At 45.8% G+C, this 16,621-nt stretch overlaps 1 protein-coding gene across 1 annotated transcript in view; it reads right to left on the bottom strand.

Annotated features, from left to right (window-relative positions):
• The window catches only part of PLA2G4E (phospholipase A2, group IVE), a 62,092-nt gene extending 53,417 nt beyond the window's left edge, over positions 1 to 8,675 (bottom strand). The window contains exon 1 of the mRNA XM_004687883.2: positions 8,493 to 8,675. Within this exon, the coding sequence (XP_004687940.1) occupies positions 8,493 to 8,675 (183 nt within the window). The remainder of the gene's footprint in view (positions 1 to 8,492) is intronic.
• Between the last annotated feature and the right edge of the window lie 7,946 nt (positions 8,676 to 16,621).

Below are 16,621 nucleotides of genomic sequence, written 5' to 3'. Positions count from 1 at the left end.
CTTAGGAATCCAGTTGCATCCACAAATTACCATAAGGAGCAGAGACGCCTGCTGGGGAAAGAGGTGGGACCCTGACCTCTTCCCACTGGAGAGATAAGTTCTTGAAATGAATTATGATGAACTGAAGAGATCCCCAAGAGTCCCTTTGAAGTCAGGTGGCTGGGAAGGACAAGGGGAGGGAGGGAATATGCCATAAGCATGAAGGAAGTTTGCACTAGTATCTTCGACTCAGTGTTAGGCCTTAACTTATTGGAAGATAAGGCACAGAGGCATTATTGAAACACCACTCTGTGTATCACTCAATGACTGACTTACATTTCAGAGAAATGCACCATTTAATCATGGAGTAAACGTCTTCGAGTTCACCCCGACGTGGTACAGCCTACTGCACTCTAGGCTGTCGGTACAGCCTCTTGGGACCACCATTTTATGTGTCGGCCATTATGAACCAAAAACTGTACCCATTTTTACATAATTTTGTTTTCTGCTAACGCTCCTTGCGTGCATGGATTGGAAAAGCCAGATCATTCCCAAGTGAGCCATGGTAATAACCACATGACTTTGCCAGAGGCCTCTCATTGATTCTGAGAGTGTGGGTACATTCTGAGCCTGTGCAAACCAGCAGAGATGCTTTTGTAGAGAAGTCTAGAGTCAGCAAACAAATGATGTCATTCTTATGGGCAAGGATAACATCCCTGGGAGTCCTTTGGGTTGCCTTTGGGAAATACAAAATTTTCTGCCAATTTGGCAAGGAAAACAAAGGAATCTTGATAATGACATGTTTTCTAAGTTTTCAGTGATATTCATAGCATCAAAAATTGGAAAAATCTAAATGAGTGTAAGATATACTATGGAGCCACTTTTTAAAAAATCTTTTTTAAATTTAATGACAGAAAAATGAGCACTATTTGTTATTAGGTAGACAGCCTTACAATATGAGCTCAATGTCATGTGTAGAAATATGTGTCTGTATGTGTGTATATATACCAAACTGATTTCGATGTGTATATGTGCCTAGGAAAAAAAAAAAAAGGACTGACAGGAAAAATATGATTAAGATTATTGGGAGTGGGCCCTCCCTGGTGGCACAGTGGGTTAAAGCACAGCACTGGGAAGCTAAAGCCACTTCCGCATGGTTTCGATTCCCGCCTGCCCCGGAGGTGACCACATGGCGTGGCAGACCTCTCCTGACCTGCCCGCTGCTCCCCTCAGCAGTGTACTTCGTAGATCTGCCTGTTCTGCTCCCCACTCTGTCTCTGGTGAAGCCTCTCGCCGCCCCTGAGCCTCTAGCCTGTACCCCAGTTCTGTATGCACAAATAAATAAATCTTTTTAAAAAATTATTGGGAGTGTTTCTTTGTTAAACATTTAGCATTATCTAATGTTTCTACTGTATATATCTTACATGTTCTTTATAGCAAAAAAAAAAAGACAACTTAAAAAAAGAAATTATTATGTTAAAAAGATTAAATCATTATGTTAATATTGGGACAGGGAAGGAGAACTAACATTTATTTTGTGTCTACCCTGTGTCAGATCACCATGCCCGATACTCAGATGTTTCAACTCTGTACAAAGTACCCAGGTATATCTCTCCTGTGTACCGTGAGAGCGGGAGGCAGGGTGAGGACAGGACCAGCCACCCAAGGGCGGAGGCAACTGGCCCGCTACTGCCAACTGGTTCCTCCTCCCTCCCCCAGCTGAAGCATCTACATGGGAAGCAGGGGCAGGGGGCAAAGACAGACTCCTCGAAAATGCGGCTGAAGAGGATACTGGGGCCCAGCACAGCAGGGTCTTGATACCATGGGAGTTATCTTTGGGCCGAAGAGTGGTCAAGCACACACTCTCCAGGATTACCCTGACGTGAGTCCCACCAGATGGTGGGACCAGGCCTTTGTAGATGGGCTTGACTTCAGTGTAAGAAAGAAGCTAGTCAGTTAGGAAGTTTTAAGTTTCCACTGCTTACTGTGCAAAGCGGTTCCTGCCGAGGAGGCAAGGCAGAGACAGCCCTGGAGCTCACAGGGGCTGTTTCAGCTCTGAGCGCCTGCCTGCTGCTCTCTGTCCATTTTTGCCCTGGTCCAGAAACAGTCTGCTGGTCTTGTCAGCTTCCTCAAGAACTTGTGGGAGAGGCCTTCTGAAGGTCAGGCCAACCTTTGTTGCTTAATATGTAAGCGACTCCAATAGTGGCAATTTTATTAGGCTGGGAGGAGAGGACAGATGGGGCCGGGCTGGTCTAGTGAGGGAGATAATTAGGGAAGGCAGGACTTTGGGCCCCCATAAAGTCAGGTTCTGGGGGCAATCATCTGCTCTGTCTTTCTTATACCCACTTCTGGAAGTCGCCTTGTAGGGCAACTCTGACAGAAACATGGAGCCCTGTGTCCTGTGTGGCTATCACCTGCCCACTGACACACCCTCACAAAGGGGTAGGGAGCATCTTCAGTCTAGAGGAGGAGGAACAGGGAGCACCTAGGGGTGGAGGTGGAGTCTACAGTGGAGGGTGCCAGAAACACACATAGATCCAAATCGTGAGAAGCCACTGAGAGAATCCTTAAAACAACAACATTGCACGGCCTCCTAGGAAAACAATACCCCCCAAGGACAAGTGTAAACAAAAGAACAGACCTTTGGAAACTGGAATCAGACAGACCTCAATTTGTCCCTTGGCTGTGGCACTTATAACTGGGTAGCATTAGGCAATTACTTTATCTCTCTGAGACTCATTTTCCTAATCTGTAAAATTGGGTTAATAGCACCTATTTCGCAGGATCATTGTAAAGATTACAGATTATATGTGAGAATGTGTGACTGGCACGCAGAGCCTGGCAAATCATAAAACTTAATTGTAGCTATGGCTGTTTTTATTATTTTTGCTACAGGACAAAGAAACTGGGAAGAAATATGTGAACATGGAAGTCAAAAAGCTTAGGTCAGTATGGGCCAGAGAAGCCAGGAGGAGCTTCACTCATCAGTGACAGTAGTAGGCCTTTGAGCACCTACTAAGTGCTAGGCGCAATGTTGTAGCTCTGGTTGTCCAAAAAGATATGGTTCTGTGCAGCTTATGAACAAAGTATGAGCAAATAAATAAAAGCAATGTTTAGTAATAAGTGGCGGTATCATCTTAAGAAAAATAACTGTGTGCTATGAAAGGCACTGACAGCCAGGACCTGATGTTGATTGGGGGAGGAGTCCCCGAGGGCCTCTCGGAGGAAGCAGCCCTAAAGCGAACTGGAAAGGAAGACTGGAGGTAGCTCCGCGTGAGCTGAAGGTAAGTGAATCCAAAGCGTGAGCACAGCATGTGCAAGGTACAGAGAGTCAGAAAAGCTGGGTGTTTAAAACTGAGTGTGTGAGTCTGGGGCACCATGCATGAGGAGCAATGAGGTAAGAGATGTCTGGGAGGTGGGCAGTCAGCTGGATCTGCACGAAGACCGGGGAAGATCTGGTATTTTCAGGGAATGGACTCTACTGAGCGTTTAGGCGGAGAGGTGATGTAAGACACCAGGTTACCATCTGGAGAATGGGTGGAGCCAGACTGGGGGCAGAAGGGTGAGGTGTAGAGGTTCCTACAGGAAACTAGCTCAGGTGCAGAGAGCGGGGGAGGAGGGGCAGGGCGGCACTCTCATGAGGACAGAGATGGGGAGCAGAGGTAGGTTCCAGAGGGGCAAGTTCTATACTTACATATTTTCCACTGCCCATCTGATAGCTCCACTTGGACATGTAAGAGGCATTTTGAGGGAGAAACTGCACACTCTGACAACAGATTAGATAGGAGGGCAGGTGGAAGCCCTCCGGGGCTAACCCCCTGGTGGGAATACACAATCAACAGGGTGGTCCTGCAGGGGAATCCATCAAGTAACAAAGAGGACACACGAAGCAAATTGCACAACTAGGCCAGAAGCGTGGACTAGGTTAGAAGAGGGAGTAGAAGGATGGACGGAAGGGCATTCCAGGAGAAGCAGGATTCAGGCTAACAGGTGGCAATGTGCTTGCCTCAAGCCTGTAGGCGGCACGGCACCGAGGAGTGTCAGGCCAGCAGGGAAGGGTGGGCCTTGGGCCACGGGAGGGGGGTGGTGTGACCGGAGAAGGGAAGGAGTTGGGCGGGGCTGATTTCGCCAGGCCTCTGGAGCTAGGCAAAGCTACCAGTCTTGATGCCAGAGATAAGGGGATCCTGTGTGGACTCTTAGGCCAGCAGCCAGCCAGCACTCAACCAGCCAGGTCTGCGAAGACACCAAAAAGCAAACGTAAGGCTTCTGCTCCCTGCAATATTTACTGATGATCTGCTGTGATGACAGTATAGGGCGTTTATAGAAAGCCCTTTGGATGCACAGACACCACCTTTTCCTTGGTTACCCCCAACCTCACTGGCTATTCCTTCTGGCCTCCTTTAATGTTTCTTCTGCCTTGGGGAGAGCAGGTGGGCACAGGCGTTTGCATCCTTTTCTGTCTGTCCATCCCATCCTTTGGAGACCTCCCCAGCTCTGTGGCTTTAGAAGACACCTGCATCCTGCTTTAGGTAGTCAAGCTGCTGCTCGTCCTGCCTGTCTCCTGAAAATACAAGTTCTACACTTGTGTTTTCAACGGCGCACTTGGACATGTAAGAGGCATCTCAAATCTAAAATGTGCAAGACAGAAACCTCAGTCCCCTCCACTTCAAACCATTTCTATCCTTGGTGTCCCCAACTGAGTAAGGGGTACCCCCTAGTTATTAAGGCAAAAATCTCAGACTTAGCTTTATTTTCTCACTCTATATCCCATTGGCCAGCAACTCCTGTAAATTCTACCTCCAGAAAAGTCCAGAATTTATCTATTTCTACTGTCCGGTACTATAGCAAAGCCATTCCCATGCCCTCTGGCCTTCAGGGACCAGAGCAAACGCCTGTTTGCTTGGTTCTCCATTTCCCCACTTGTCCTGTGGGCAATTCATTCTTCAAGAGACCAGCCACCGAATGTGCAAAACACAAATCAGATGAAGTGGACCCAGAGGCTCCCCACTGCCTCAGAGCACCAGCAAAGCCACTGACTGCATCTGGGCCAGCACAAGACTGTGCGATCTGCACCTACTTCTCCCACCTCTGTTTTCTGCTCTCCAGACACTCTGTTTTACTAGCCCAGATCAACCTTTGCCCACCTCAGGACCTTTGCACTTACACTTTCCTTTCTCTGGAACATTTTCCCCCATCAATTTTCCCATTGTTCAGATTGTGCTTTAAATGTTACCCTCCCAGCTCCTGTCTCTTCCCTGGTGCCAGTCACTCTGTTCCACATTTTGTTCTGATATCTTTGACATACCAATAGTCATATATTTATTTATTGTCTGTATCCCCCTTTAGAATGTAAATTTTAATTGAGCTGGAGCTTGCCTGACTTGTTCAGTGCTCTATTTCTCACCCCTATAACAATACAGGTGTGCACTGGGAACTCAATAAATATTTGTTTAGTGAATGATTAAATGCTTCAGATGTGGTTCTTGGTCTTCTTAACCAGATATATGACAAGTTCCAGGAAGAGACACCTAAGAATACACAGCAAGAGGTAACTCTCAGGAATGATTCACAGCTAATCTGATAAATTGTTTTTTGCTGGATTACAATCTGCTACCCAGTAATTTGAGCCTCTAACGGGGCCCCAGAAAGACAAAGATGGAATCCCCAGGGTGGCTCTTGAAGGGATTTTAAAGGGAAATCCTTCAAACACCAGAATGGAGGGCAAATGAGGAGCTCCTTGAAGATTGGAGGGTCCCTGTGGTTATCTTGAAATTTGCCACGTGAGTAGCTGAGGACACTGAATGCACACACATACTTTCCAGTTGTGTCCCCCACACACTTACACAACCAAACATTATACCTGTTCTTATAGAGCTGACCATGTTCCTTCTCATGTTATTCAGATATTTCGTTAAGGTCTTAGCGAATGACCAGTGTCTGAGAAATCTTATGGACATTTACAAAAAGTGAACCACTATAAAAACCCTAACATATCTCTATAAATCTTTTTCTTCTTTGCATAGGAAAACTGGAGGGTAAGCCAGAGGTGGGGGGAGGGCAAGGTGAGAGAGTTCACCAGAGACTGAGTGGGGAGCAGGACAGGTGGATGTACTGAAATCCAGTGCTGAGGGGAGCAGCAGGTGAGACAGGAGAGGTCTGCTGCACATGAGGGTCAGTTCCCTGGCTGGGGATTAAACTGGTGCCATTGCAGTGACAGTGCTGAGACTTAACCCCTAGACCACCAGGGAGGCCCTTCACCATAAATCTTAATACAGTACCAACATATCATAGAATATTGTTCAGTCATTGAAGTGCAAATTATGTGGAAGTAGCATCCTAGAAAATACTCATGACTATAATTTTAGGTTGAGAAAAACCTGAGGATACAGCTGATATAAATATTCTAAGCACAACTATACCAACAACATATAAGAAGCAAAAGGGCTATACGGGAAGAGTTATTGTACTGAGTTATAGGAGAATTTTCCTTTATGTTTTCAAAATTACTTGTATATCATAAACATGGAACTATGCAGATCAAATGCCATGGGTCTGGAAACTTGTCTGGCAACTGCCTCTGTGAAGGCTATGCGGCCTTTCTGTTCTTCCCTCGAGCAGCTGGAACCAAATAAGGTGCTGTAGGCACAGCCTCATTCCTGAGTCTTGTCAGGCACAGGGGTGGCGGGGGAGAAAGGGACGAAACAATCCTAAAGTCACACAACACCGGCCTTATCCCTACTCTGTGCTCCAGGCACTTGGCTAATCATGTTATTTACATGTCTCAGTATTTCCCCCCACGGGTAAAGGAAGGGACGTTTCAAGAGATTATGAAACTAGTCTGAGGTCACAGTGCTGGCAAATGACAGATAGGTATTGATCCCTGGTTTGAGTCCACAGCCCAAGCTCTTGAACGCCCTGCTGAGGTCGACACGCTGATCAACACTGAACTGCTGTGTTTTGATGGCTCCCGTGACCTTTCAGCTGTGAGAGTCAGGCGGCATCTGAAGCCAGGTCAGCAGGTGCAGGCCTTTGACCTCTCCAGCAGGGCAACAGAGCGTGCACCACCCCCTGCAGGGGGCCAGGGGAGACTTCTGGAAAGAAGCTGGCATCAGGAAGAGGAAGACAGGAAAGCCTGCTTATAGGGGCTGGGAGAAGGCGTGAGGCAGAGTGGCTGAGGAAGCGCTGGGGAGGACTCACGACCACCCTTCACGTGTGCCTGAGAGGACTCACTCGGGGGCACTGGTGCTCCCACAGTCACAGGAGGTCCTTGGAGCACCCCTAGAAGCCCACGGTTATCTTGTGTGGTAGACACAGGGTTGACAGCCAGTTATGAAGGAGGATCTACTGGAGCTATAGGCAAGGTCAGCCCATAGTAGAGGTCAAGGATGGACCCACCTAGACTGGACCCAGAAATAAATACAGAGGTCTGGGTCTGTAGAAGGTGAAGGGCCCGCAGAAGGAAGCGAAGCCATCTCCTGCCGAGGTCACTGGCATGGCTGCTGTGACCTGCTATAGCAGAGGGGGTGGGGGGGTTGGGCGATGGCGTGTTCCTCCCCGACGGCCAGGACCCTACGGAAGCTCACCAGCTCACCCAAGGGAGAAGCTGGGGGAGATAGATCTGGAGCCACTGATCATGTTCAACTCCTGCAGCTGATCAAATAGACCAGCTGGGGCTTACTTATTCTAGGCTTTACTTACTCATGGTCTCATCACGCACCAATAAAAGGGGTCCGTGGAGAAGATCAAACCAGTACAGTCATTCCAACACCTCCTGAGTTGCAAGTGACTACATTTATCACAGGGCCCCGCCACTGTGCTAGTGCACAGTTTGAACATCTGTTATGTGCCAGGCACGCTGTTTGGTCCCTTGTATGCAAACTCCCATCCACTCTTCTCTGTGGCACGTTAATAGAAACATCTTCCATTTCACATGGACTAGTAGTGTGACCTTAACTCCTCTGAGTGTTGCTTTCCTCGAATGGAGATCCTAATCCTTCCCTAGCAGGCTGTCAGGCACGTAGAATGAACTCAATAAAAGCAGTCACTGCTGGCCCTCCCTGGTGGCGCAGCGGGTTAAAGCACAGCACTAAGAAGCTTAAGCCACTTCCTCATGAGTTCGATTCCCGCCTGCCCCGGAGGCGACCACATGGCGTGGCAGACCTCTCCTGACCTGCCCGCTGCTCCCCTCAGCAGTGTACTTCGTTGATCTGCCTGTTCTGCTCCCCACTTTGTCTCTGGTGAATCCTCTCACCCTCCGCATCTCTGGCCTGTACCCCAGTTCTGTATGAATAAATAAATCTTTAAAAAAAAAAAAGCAGTCACTGCTTTAGTTAATAACGCATTTGAGGACAGAGGCAGGAAAAGACAAGGAGGTGATGGGGTGAGTGTGCAGCCGCTCTTCTGGGAAAGACAGTGATTAAATAAAACAGCCTCTTAAGTCTCCATCACCCAGGTGATCTTATTCAGAATCGGGATAAAGTTTATGGGACCTCTCTCCAGGAATGCAAACATACCTGGGAGCCCCGCTGGGCCATGGGATGTAAAGGTGGTGGAAGGGTAGCTTCTGGGTCCTGGGCATCCTTGAGCTCACTGATATTCCTTCCTGGCCTGCCCTCTTCTTCATCCTCTTTTAGACTCTGCAGAACAAACACATCGTTTCCCAGGCTAGGACAGTCTTCCAGGGCCTGAAGAGTCATTCCAGTTATGTTCTCCTCTCTGGGACTCAAGACAGAGGCTGGTCCTTAACAGTGAGGCATCCCAACACCCTCAGGAAACTGCAAGGGGGTTTTGCAAAAAAATGTGTGAGAGCAATGCTGTGGGATTCCTTCTGAAGATAAGCCTGAAGGAAGGTGAAGGAAGTCAGGACTTAGCTAAAGGAGTCCTATACCTCTTTGAAACAATGTTTCAAACAATCTAGGCTAGTCTGGTGGAGAGAATGTTCTTGAGCTGCAAGAAAAGCCTAGAGCTAGAATTACACTCATATAGGGCAACTCCCTGTCAAGGGAGGCCTGCATATCTGGGCTGGGATCCAGACTGATAGTGCCTCTCTGCTCAGGAGCTATTTTTAAAAGTGTGAAACTCAATATGTCAGTGGGGAGGGGAGAGGAGGGAAAGTCAGGGCAGTAAGCCACATGACTGAAGATGTCCAGACTCCTGCTGGACACTCATTTTTCTGGGAGAGTGAAGCCACTGCCGGGGCTCTTTGCTGACACCTCCAGGTTTCTCCTTTGAGTCTTGAAAATGAACACCCAGGCTGATGTTCAGGATTGATAGGGGTAGCCATAGGACAGAGAATTTAATACTTTATTGTCTCTGATTTCTGTCCTTTCTTTAATAGATGCTGTGTCTGGCAACTTCAAGAAAATGCATCATAACTCATAATCACTGAAAGCAAAATCCTCACCCTCTTTGTGTTCCAGTATAGTTTAAAATGCCCATTGAGAATGTGTATCTTGCTAGCTCTGTACAGCAAAAGAAACATTAACTAAAAAGAGACACCCCACTGATGGGGGAAAAAATTTTTCACACAATACTAATGATAAGGGATTGATTATAAAGACCTACAAAGAGCTGACAAAACTCAACAAAAATAAAGAAAGTGAACAACCCCATCAAAAAATGGGTAGCTGAGCTAAAGAGACACTTCTCCAAAGAGGAAATGCAGGTGGCCAACAGCAAATGAAAAAATGTTCAACATCACTCATAATCAGGGAAATGCAAATCAAATACACAATGAGATACCAGTGAGAATGGCATACACACCAGTGAGAATGGCACATACTAAAAATACTAGCAGTGAGAAATGTTAGGAAGAATAGAGAAAAGAAACTTTCCTACACTGCTGGTGGGAATGCAAACTGGTCCAACCATGATGGAGAGCTGTTTGGAGGTTTCTCAAACTGCTAAAACTAGAGCTTCCATATGATCCAGCAATTCCACTCCTAGGTATCTAGCCAAAGGACACAAAAACATTAATTCAAAAGGACACCTGTACCCCTATGTTTATTACTGCTCTATTTACAATAGGGAAGATGTAGAATCAACCCAAATGCCCCAAAATAGATGACTGGATCAAGAATTGTGACACACACACACACACAGTAATATTACTCAGCAATCAAAAAGTTAAACTCATGCCATTTATAGCAACATGGATGGAGCTGGAATGGATCATCCTTAGAGAAGTAAACCGAAATAAAACTATCAGATGGCTTCACTCATACCAAGAGTGTAAGGCATCGGGGGTGGGGGGGAGAAGTAATTGTAATAAAGTGAAAATGAAAATCAACAAACAACTATTTATCAGAGACATTCTGGGGAGGGGGGAGAGGGGCATAGGATAAAAGCAGGGGTGAGAACACAGGTGATGGCACATGGATGAATTGGTGGTGGAAGTCCATGGGGATTACAACCAAGATGAAAAAGCATACATTGTACAAAAATGAAAAATGATGTAAAACATATATTCAAAAAAAGAAAAAGAAAAGAACTCCAATAAAGTAAAAATCAAAATCAATAGGCAACTATAGATCAGAGACGTTCTGTAGGGGAGGAGAAGGGAAAGGACCAGGACAGGAGTGGGAAGAGCACAAGGGACTATGTGATGGTGCAGGGTGAGCTGGTGGTGGGGATTTCATGGGAAACCATATGTTGTACGGAAATGAAGGATATTGTAATGAATATATTTAAAAATTAAAAATTTTAAAAAAAGAAAAGAAAAAAATGTGTATCTTTCTGTCTCTCCCTGCTTCTGAGTGGTTTAGCATCCTTTCCAATTAGGGTCACCAATCACACCCTCCTTTTCTGAGACTGTGGCTTCCTTGAGATGACTATCTTTTGATCTAAACAACCCTACCAGAAGCCAAGCAGTAGCTAGCCCCCAGTGATAACTAAAAACTAAAGTCAAGTTAGCCTAGTGAAACCAGAACAAACCACAGACACTAACCCTAAGAACGTCAATGGTGATGGAGCTGAGTGAGATAGGGAGAGCTTATAGGTACAAAGAAAAGGTTATCACAAGTATTCATGCAAATTAGGCTGCAGTCTGTCACGTTCTGATTGGTGCAGTGATATGCAAATTTGGTGATGGTTAGCAGAACATGGATTGGTTGAGTTTCAACCCTGGGTGTGGGTGATGGGCTGTTTTTGATGCAGTTTCTTCCTAGAGTGGAGTCTGGCATGCTTGGGTGTGCCTGGTGCCAGACCCTCAAACTCCTAACTTCTGGCTCTCCCTGTGTCTGAGTGATTCTCTCAAAAAAATTTTTGTTTTTTTATTTCTCATCAGGTTAGAGATGTTACCCAATTTGCTTTTAATTTCTCATTCAGGTGGGAATGTGTCAACTGTTGTTTTTTAGTTGGGCTGAAGGACAGCAGAATTTGCCCACATCCCTCCTCCAGCACCCCCAAAGTATGCCACTGGTTGTTAGGATTATTTTGAGTTGACAGCAAATAAAGAGACAGAAGAACAGAACCTTGCTTTCTCCATCTTCATCTAAAATTATAGCCTTACAAACGTGGTCCCCTGACTTCTCCACCAGAAGTTAATTGACGGTAAGGAATCCACACCCTCACGAACCCACAGAAGCGCTGAGATATTCCCATAATAAACTAACATTAACTGGAACCACCAGCCCCCATGGGTGTCAAAACCCTGGAGCTCCTCCCTGAATACCCACAGGGAGTAGAGCTGGGGGGGAGTGAGTATGTGACTGTGTGTGTGTGTGTGCAGTGTGTGTGCGCACACACATTTCCCGGGGGGGTGGGTGGGGAGGGGGGTAAGTCCCACTCTCCAGCCTGATGGATGGAGGGGGAAGGGCCCTCACAGCTTTTCCAGCTCTGTGTCAAGACGTATCTGGGTACATTTGTCCTTAGAAATGTTTGCAAGGGATGTCTCCAGCCTTCATTTAGCTTAGTCTCCTGTGAAGTTCACCTCCTACATTTTAGTAATAAAAGCCTAGCAAATAAACATCAACCTCATCCATAATGAATGTTTGGCCTTGGGCAGCTGATGCCCATACTTCCCTGAGAGCACCTGGCCCCCAGCCCTGCCCCAAAGTCCCCACTCCTGGCCAGGCCCTGGCTGAAGCATGGCTGCTCACTCCAGGGCTGACTCCACGAGATGGTGCTGGCTCAGGATGAGTGGAGTCAGCATTGTTCCAGAGGGAAGGTGTTCTGAACTTAAATATCTGCACAATCAAATCTTTATAAATCCCACCCATGACAGCACTTGTCCTGCTGTGCTCCTCTCTGTGCACAGCTGTGGCCTTCTCTCTCACCAAGGGAAGGGCAGAGCTTGAGCTTGACCAGAGCACCCCACAGGGGCTTGGGAAATGCTGACCAAAGGGAAGGCTGGAAAGGGAGAAGGGAAAGAAAGGCAAGACAGAAGACCCTTTGCAGGAGTAACAGTAGTAATTAATGGTGAGCAGGGAGAAAGGAGTTGAGAGGTTACAGTGAAGCCTGGATATTGAGCCTGTTGTGTGGCCTTGATGTGTGTGGTGTTTTTTAACCTTGAGAAAGTTTTGACTTCGTTCGGTTAAACATTTTCATGAGAAGTATACTAATGCTGATGAAACTTTAGCTAGAAAACATTTATGAAAAAAACCTAACATGAAAAATAGGAGTGGGAAGTGGGGATAATCGTGGGGAGGGAAGGTTGTTTCAAATATTAAGAGGTTTACTTTGAAGTAAATTGTGAAAATGTGACAAGGCAAAGAGGCTTGAGCCTGAGCAGTTAATCATGGAAATTAACTAGGAAGTCAGGGGCGAATTAAACAAGGGCTGTTAGCACAACTGATGAAGTGACAGATCTCTCTTCCTGCCCCACCAGATAAGCATCCCTAACTAGTTAGTTTAACAAGTTTGTCTTCTTACGTTCTAAGAAAAAGGAAGGACATTCCTGAGAAGACAGTAAGGAAGCCAAACAGTAGGTGTTAACAAAGCAAGCTGTGCCCACCCAAAATCTCCTTATGCCTGTATCAAAAGGACATGCTGACCCTTCCAATCTCCCCTCTGCAGACCCTCGCCCATCCACCCTGTCATTTACTCCTTTGTATAAATAATCCTGCACACTGCCAAAGAGCAGGGCTGTGGTCTTCCAGACACGAGTCTGCTGCCCTCCTCAGTTTGCTGACAAATTAAACTGCTTTCCTTCTCCTCAAATTCTGCTTTCTTTTATTGGCTGAGGGAAACTGAGGCCGGTGTTAGGTATCAGAATAACAAAGACAGATATTAGATATTTACATGGCAGAGAATTCAACAAAGCAAAATATGGTAAAAATGAGGGAATACTCATAAGTGAAATAAAGTTTCTCAGGGTAAGAGGGAGGGGGAAAGGAGAAAGGGTCAAAGGCATAGAAGGTTGGAAAGATACAAACATAAGCAATAAAAATACCATATTAAAGACATAAGGAGCTGTTTGTACAGAAGATGTTTCTTTGCTCATGGTATAGGAAGGGCTTCTTCTATATGGGAATTTTCTCTTTAGTTTTCAGGAAGAATAAAGGTCAGATTATCCTTCTTGCATCTGCTTTTTCAAAAGTGTCTTTAACTAGGGCCCTCCCTGGTGGCGCAGCGGGTTAAAGCACAGCACTGGGAAGCTAAAGCCACTTCAGCATGAGTTCTATCCCTGCCTGCCCCGGAGGTGACCACCTGGTGCAGCAGACCTCTCCTGACCCACCCGCTGCTCCCCTCAGCAGTGTGCTTCGTTGATCTGCCTGTTCTGCTCCCCACTCTGTCTCTGGTGAATCCTCTCACCCTCCGCATCTCTGGCCTGTACCCCAGTTCTGTATGTATAAATAAATAAATCTTAAAAAAACAAAATGTCTTTAACTCAAAATAATCAATACACCACAGTAGGGGCATATTTAGGGGTGGGAAATTCTGGCTTCATTTAATAGCTTCACCTTTGTGGCCACTATTTAACAAATCTAATTTTGCCAAGTTATTTATTTTGACCCCAATATATAATTCCTTAAATGTTTACTATGTGAAGTTGGCTGTCTTTGGCTTTATTTCTCATTGAATATTCCTGCAAGTCATGTGCACTAAAAACTGGGAAAGACTGATTGTTTTTGTTTTTATACAGAAAGCATTGGTTAAAAAAAAAGGCATTTTCTATTTTATGGTTAAAATGGCAGGATGGGGCTCTCCCTGGTGGCAAAACAGGTTAAAGCACCACATTATGTAGTGCTGTAAAGCCACTGCAGCCAGAGTTCAATCCCCCACCAGGGAGGTGACCCACAGGGAGTGGCAGACCTCTCCTGGCCCCCCCACTGCTCCCATCAGCAGTGTGCTTCATTGATCTGCCTATTCTGCTCCCCACTCTGTCTCTGGTGAATCTTCTCACCCACCAAACATCTGGTCTGAACCCCAGTTCTGTAAGCATAAATAATAAAATAAAATAAAATGGCAGGATGTCTGTCAGATTAAAATATATAATGTGGGAAGTTGTGCAGATTAAAAGGAAATGGCATCGTCAGTTTCCAGATGGGCAGCTTCTTTAAGGAAATCAGTTTCGCAACAAGAAAGCCATCTGAGAAATGGAAGAAGAAAGCCATATAGAAATGGGAGACAAACCGGTTATACCAAGTTATCCAGTAATAGTCCCCTGGGTGTATAAACGAAGATTTTGGACTTGGATGGTGGCACATTTGAAGAAACAGTGGAAGGTAACTATGTGCACCTAGGTTTTGGGAAAATGAGGATTTAGTGAGTGTTCCTCATCCACCTTTAGTTTTAGGGGAGCTTTTAGTTTTAGGGGGGAAAGAAAACACCCACAAATATAAAAATAATACACATAACAATATATGTTGTTTAAATGGAAAATGGCTATGTTTCACGTTGGGAGAACTGTCTTTTCTCAAAAATCTATTTCTGGAAGAGGGACTTGACAGAGTATGGCTGGGATAGTTATTGGGGAAAATCGTTTTGCTTCACCTTTAGTCCTCCAGGATCCAGTTTCATTGGCAGGCCCCAGGACTCAGTAGCTGCTGCTATTGTTAAGTCTGTTCAGGCTCCCTCTGCTGAGGGCTTAGGTTTCAGGCAGCAAAAGGCCACTCAAGAGGAGGTGATTTATATCCAGCTGGGGGTACGGGGAGGCAATAATCAACTGGAATATCTCTTCACAGCCCCTGGAAGAAAGTACTGGGTGACGGGGGAGACAGAGTAGGCCCAGAGCTTTCCAGCAGCCTTGACTCCAAACTGTGTGACATGAGCCCTTCCAGGAGCTGGAGTGAACTCTTGGGGGTGGGAAGGGGTGCCCACTGCACTCCGTCGGCAGGTTCCCCAACCTTTCTGAGTCTGGGTTTCTTCCTTTGTAAAACAGGGGTCCTGATGATGACAACGAACTTGTGAAAGCAGTCACACAACGCAGAATAGGCTGCCCTCAGCATGCGTTCTTTTTCTACTCAACCCACTCAGAACCAAGGGGGTAGCTCCTGAGCAGGGAGAAAGGAGTTGAGAGGTTACAGTGAAGCCTGGATATTGAGCCTGTTGTGTGGCCTTGATGTGTGTGGTGTTTTTTAACCTTGAGAAAGTTTTGACTTCGTTCGGTTAAACATTTTCATGAGAAGTATACTAATGCTGATGAAACTTTAGCTAGAAAACATTTATGAAAAAAACCTAACATGAAAAATAGGAGTGGGAAGTGGGGATAATCGTGGGGAGGGAAGGTTGTTTCAAATATTAAGAGGTTTACTTTGAAGTAAATTGTGAAAATGTGACAAGGCAAAGAGGCTTGAGCCTGAGCAGTTAATCATGGAAATTAACTAGGAAGTCAGGGGCGAATTAAACAAGGGCTGTTAGCACAACTGATGAAGTGACAGATCTCTCTTCCTGCCCCACCAGATAAGCATCCCTAACTAGTTAGTTTAACAAGTTTGTCTTCTTGCGTTCTAAGAAAAAGGAAGGACATTCCTGAGAAGACAGTAAGGAAGCCAAACAGTAGGTGTTAACAAAGCAAGCTGTGCCCACCCAAAATCTCCTTATGCCTGTATCAAAAGGACATGCTGACCCTTCCAATCTCCCCTCTGCAGACCCTCGCCCATCCACCCTGTCATTTACTCCTTTGTATAAATAATCCTGCACACTGCCAAAGAGCAGGGCTGTGGTCTTCCAGACACGAGTCTGCTGCCCTCCTCAGTTTGCTGACAAATTAAACTGCTTTCCTTCTCCTCAAATTCTGCTTTCTTTTATTGGCTGAGGGAAACTGAGGCCGGTGTTAGGTATCAGAATAACAAAGACAGATATTAGATATTTACATGGCAGAGAATTCAACAAAGCAAAATATGGTAAAAATGAGGGAATACTCATAAGTGAAATAAAGTTTCTCAGGGTAAGAGGGAGGGGGAAAGGAGAAAGGGTCAAAGGCATAGAAGGTTGGAAAGATACAAACATAAGCAATAAAAATACCATATTAAAGACATAAGGAGCTGTTTGTACAGAAGATGTTTCTTTGCTCATGGTATAGGAAGGGCTTCTTCTATATGGGAATTTTCTCTTTAGTTTTCAGGAAGAATAAAGGTCAGATTATCCTTCTTGCATCTGCTTTTTCAAAAGTGTCTTTAACTAGGGCCCTCCCTGGTGGCGCAGCGGGTTAAAGCACAGCACTGGGAAGCTAAAGCCACTTCAGCATGAGTTCTATCCC

This window comes from Condylura cristata, unplaced genomic scaffold (genome assembly GCF_000260355.1).
Source record: "Condylura cristata isolate star-nosed mole 26May11 unplaced genomic scaffold, ConCri1.0 scaffold00023, whole genome shotgun sequence".
In the NCBI taxonomy this organism is placed as follows: Eukaryota; Metazoa; Chordata; class Mammalia; order Eulipotyphla; family Talpidae; genus Condylura; species Condylura cristata.
This window is presented reverse-complemented; position numbering and strand designations above follow the sequence as displayed.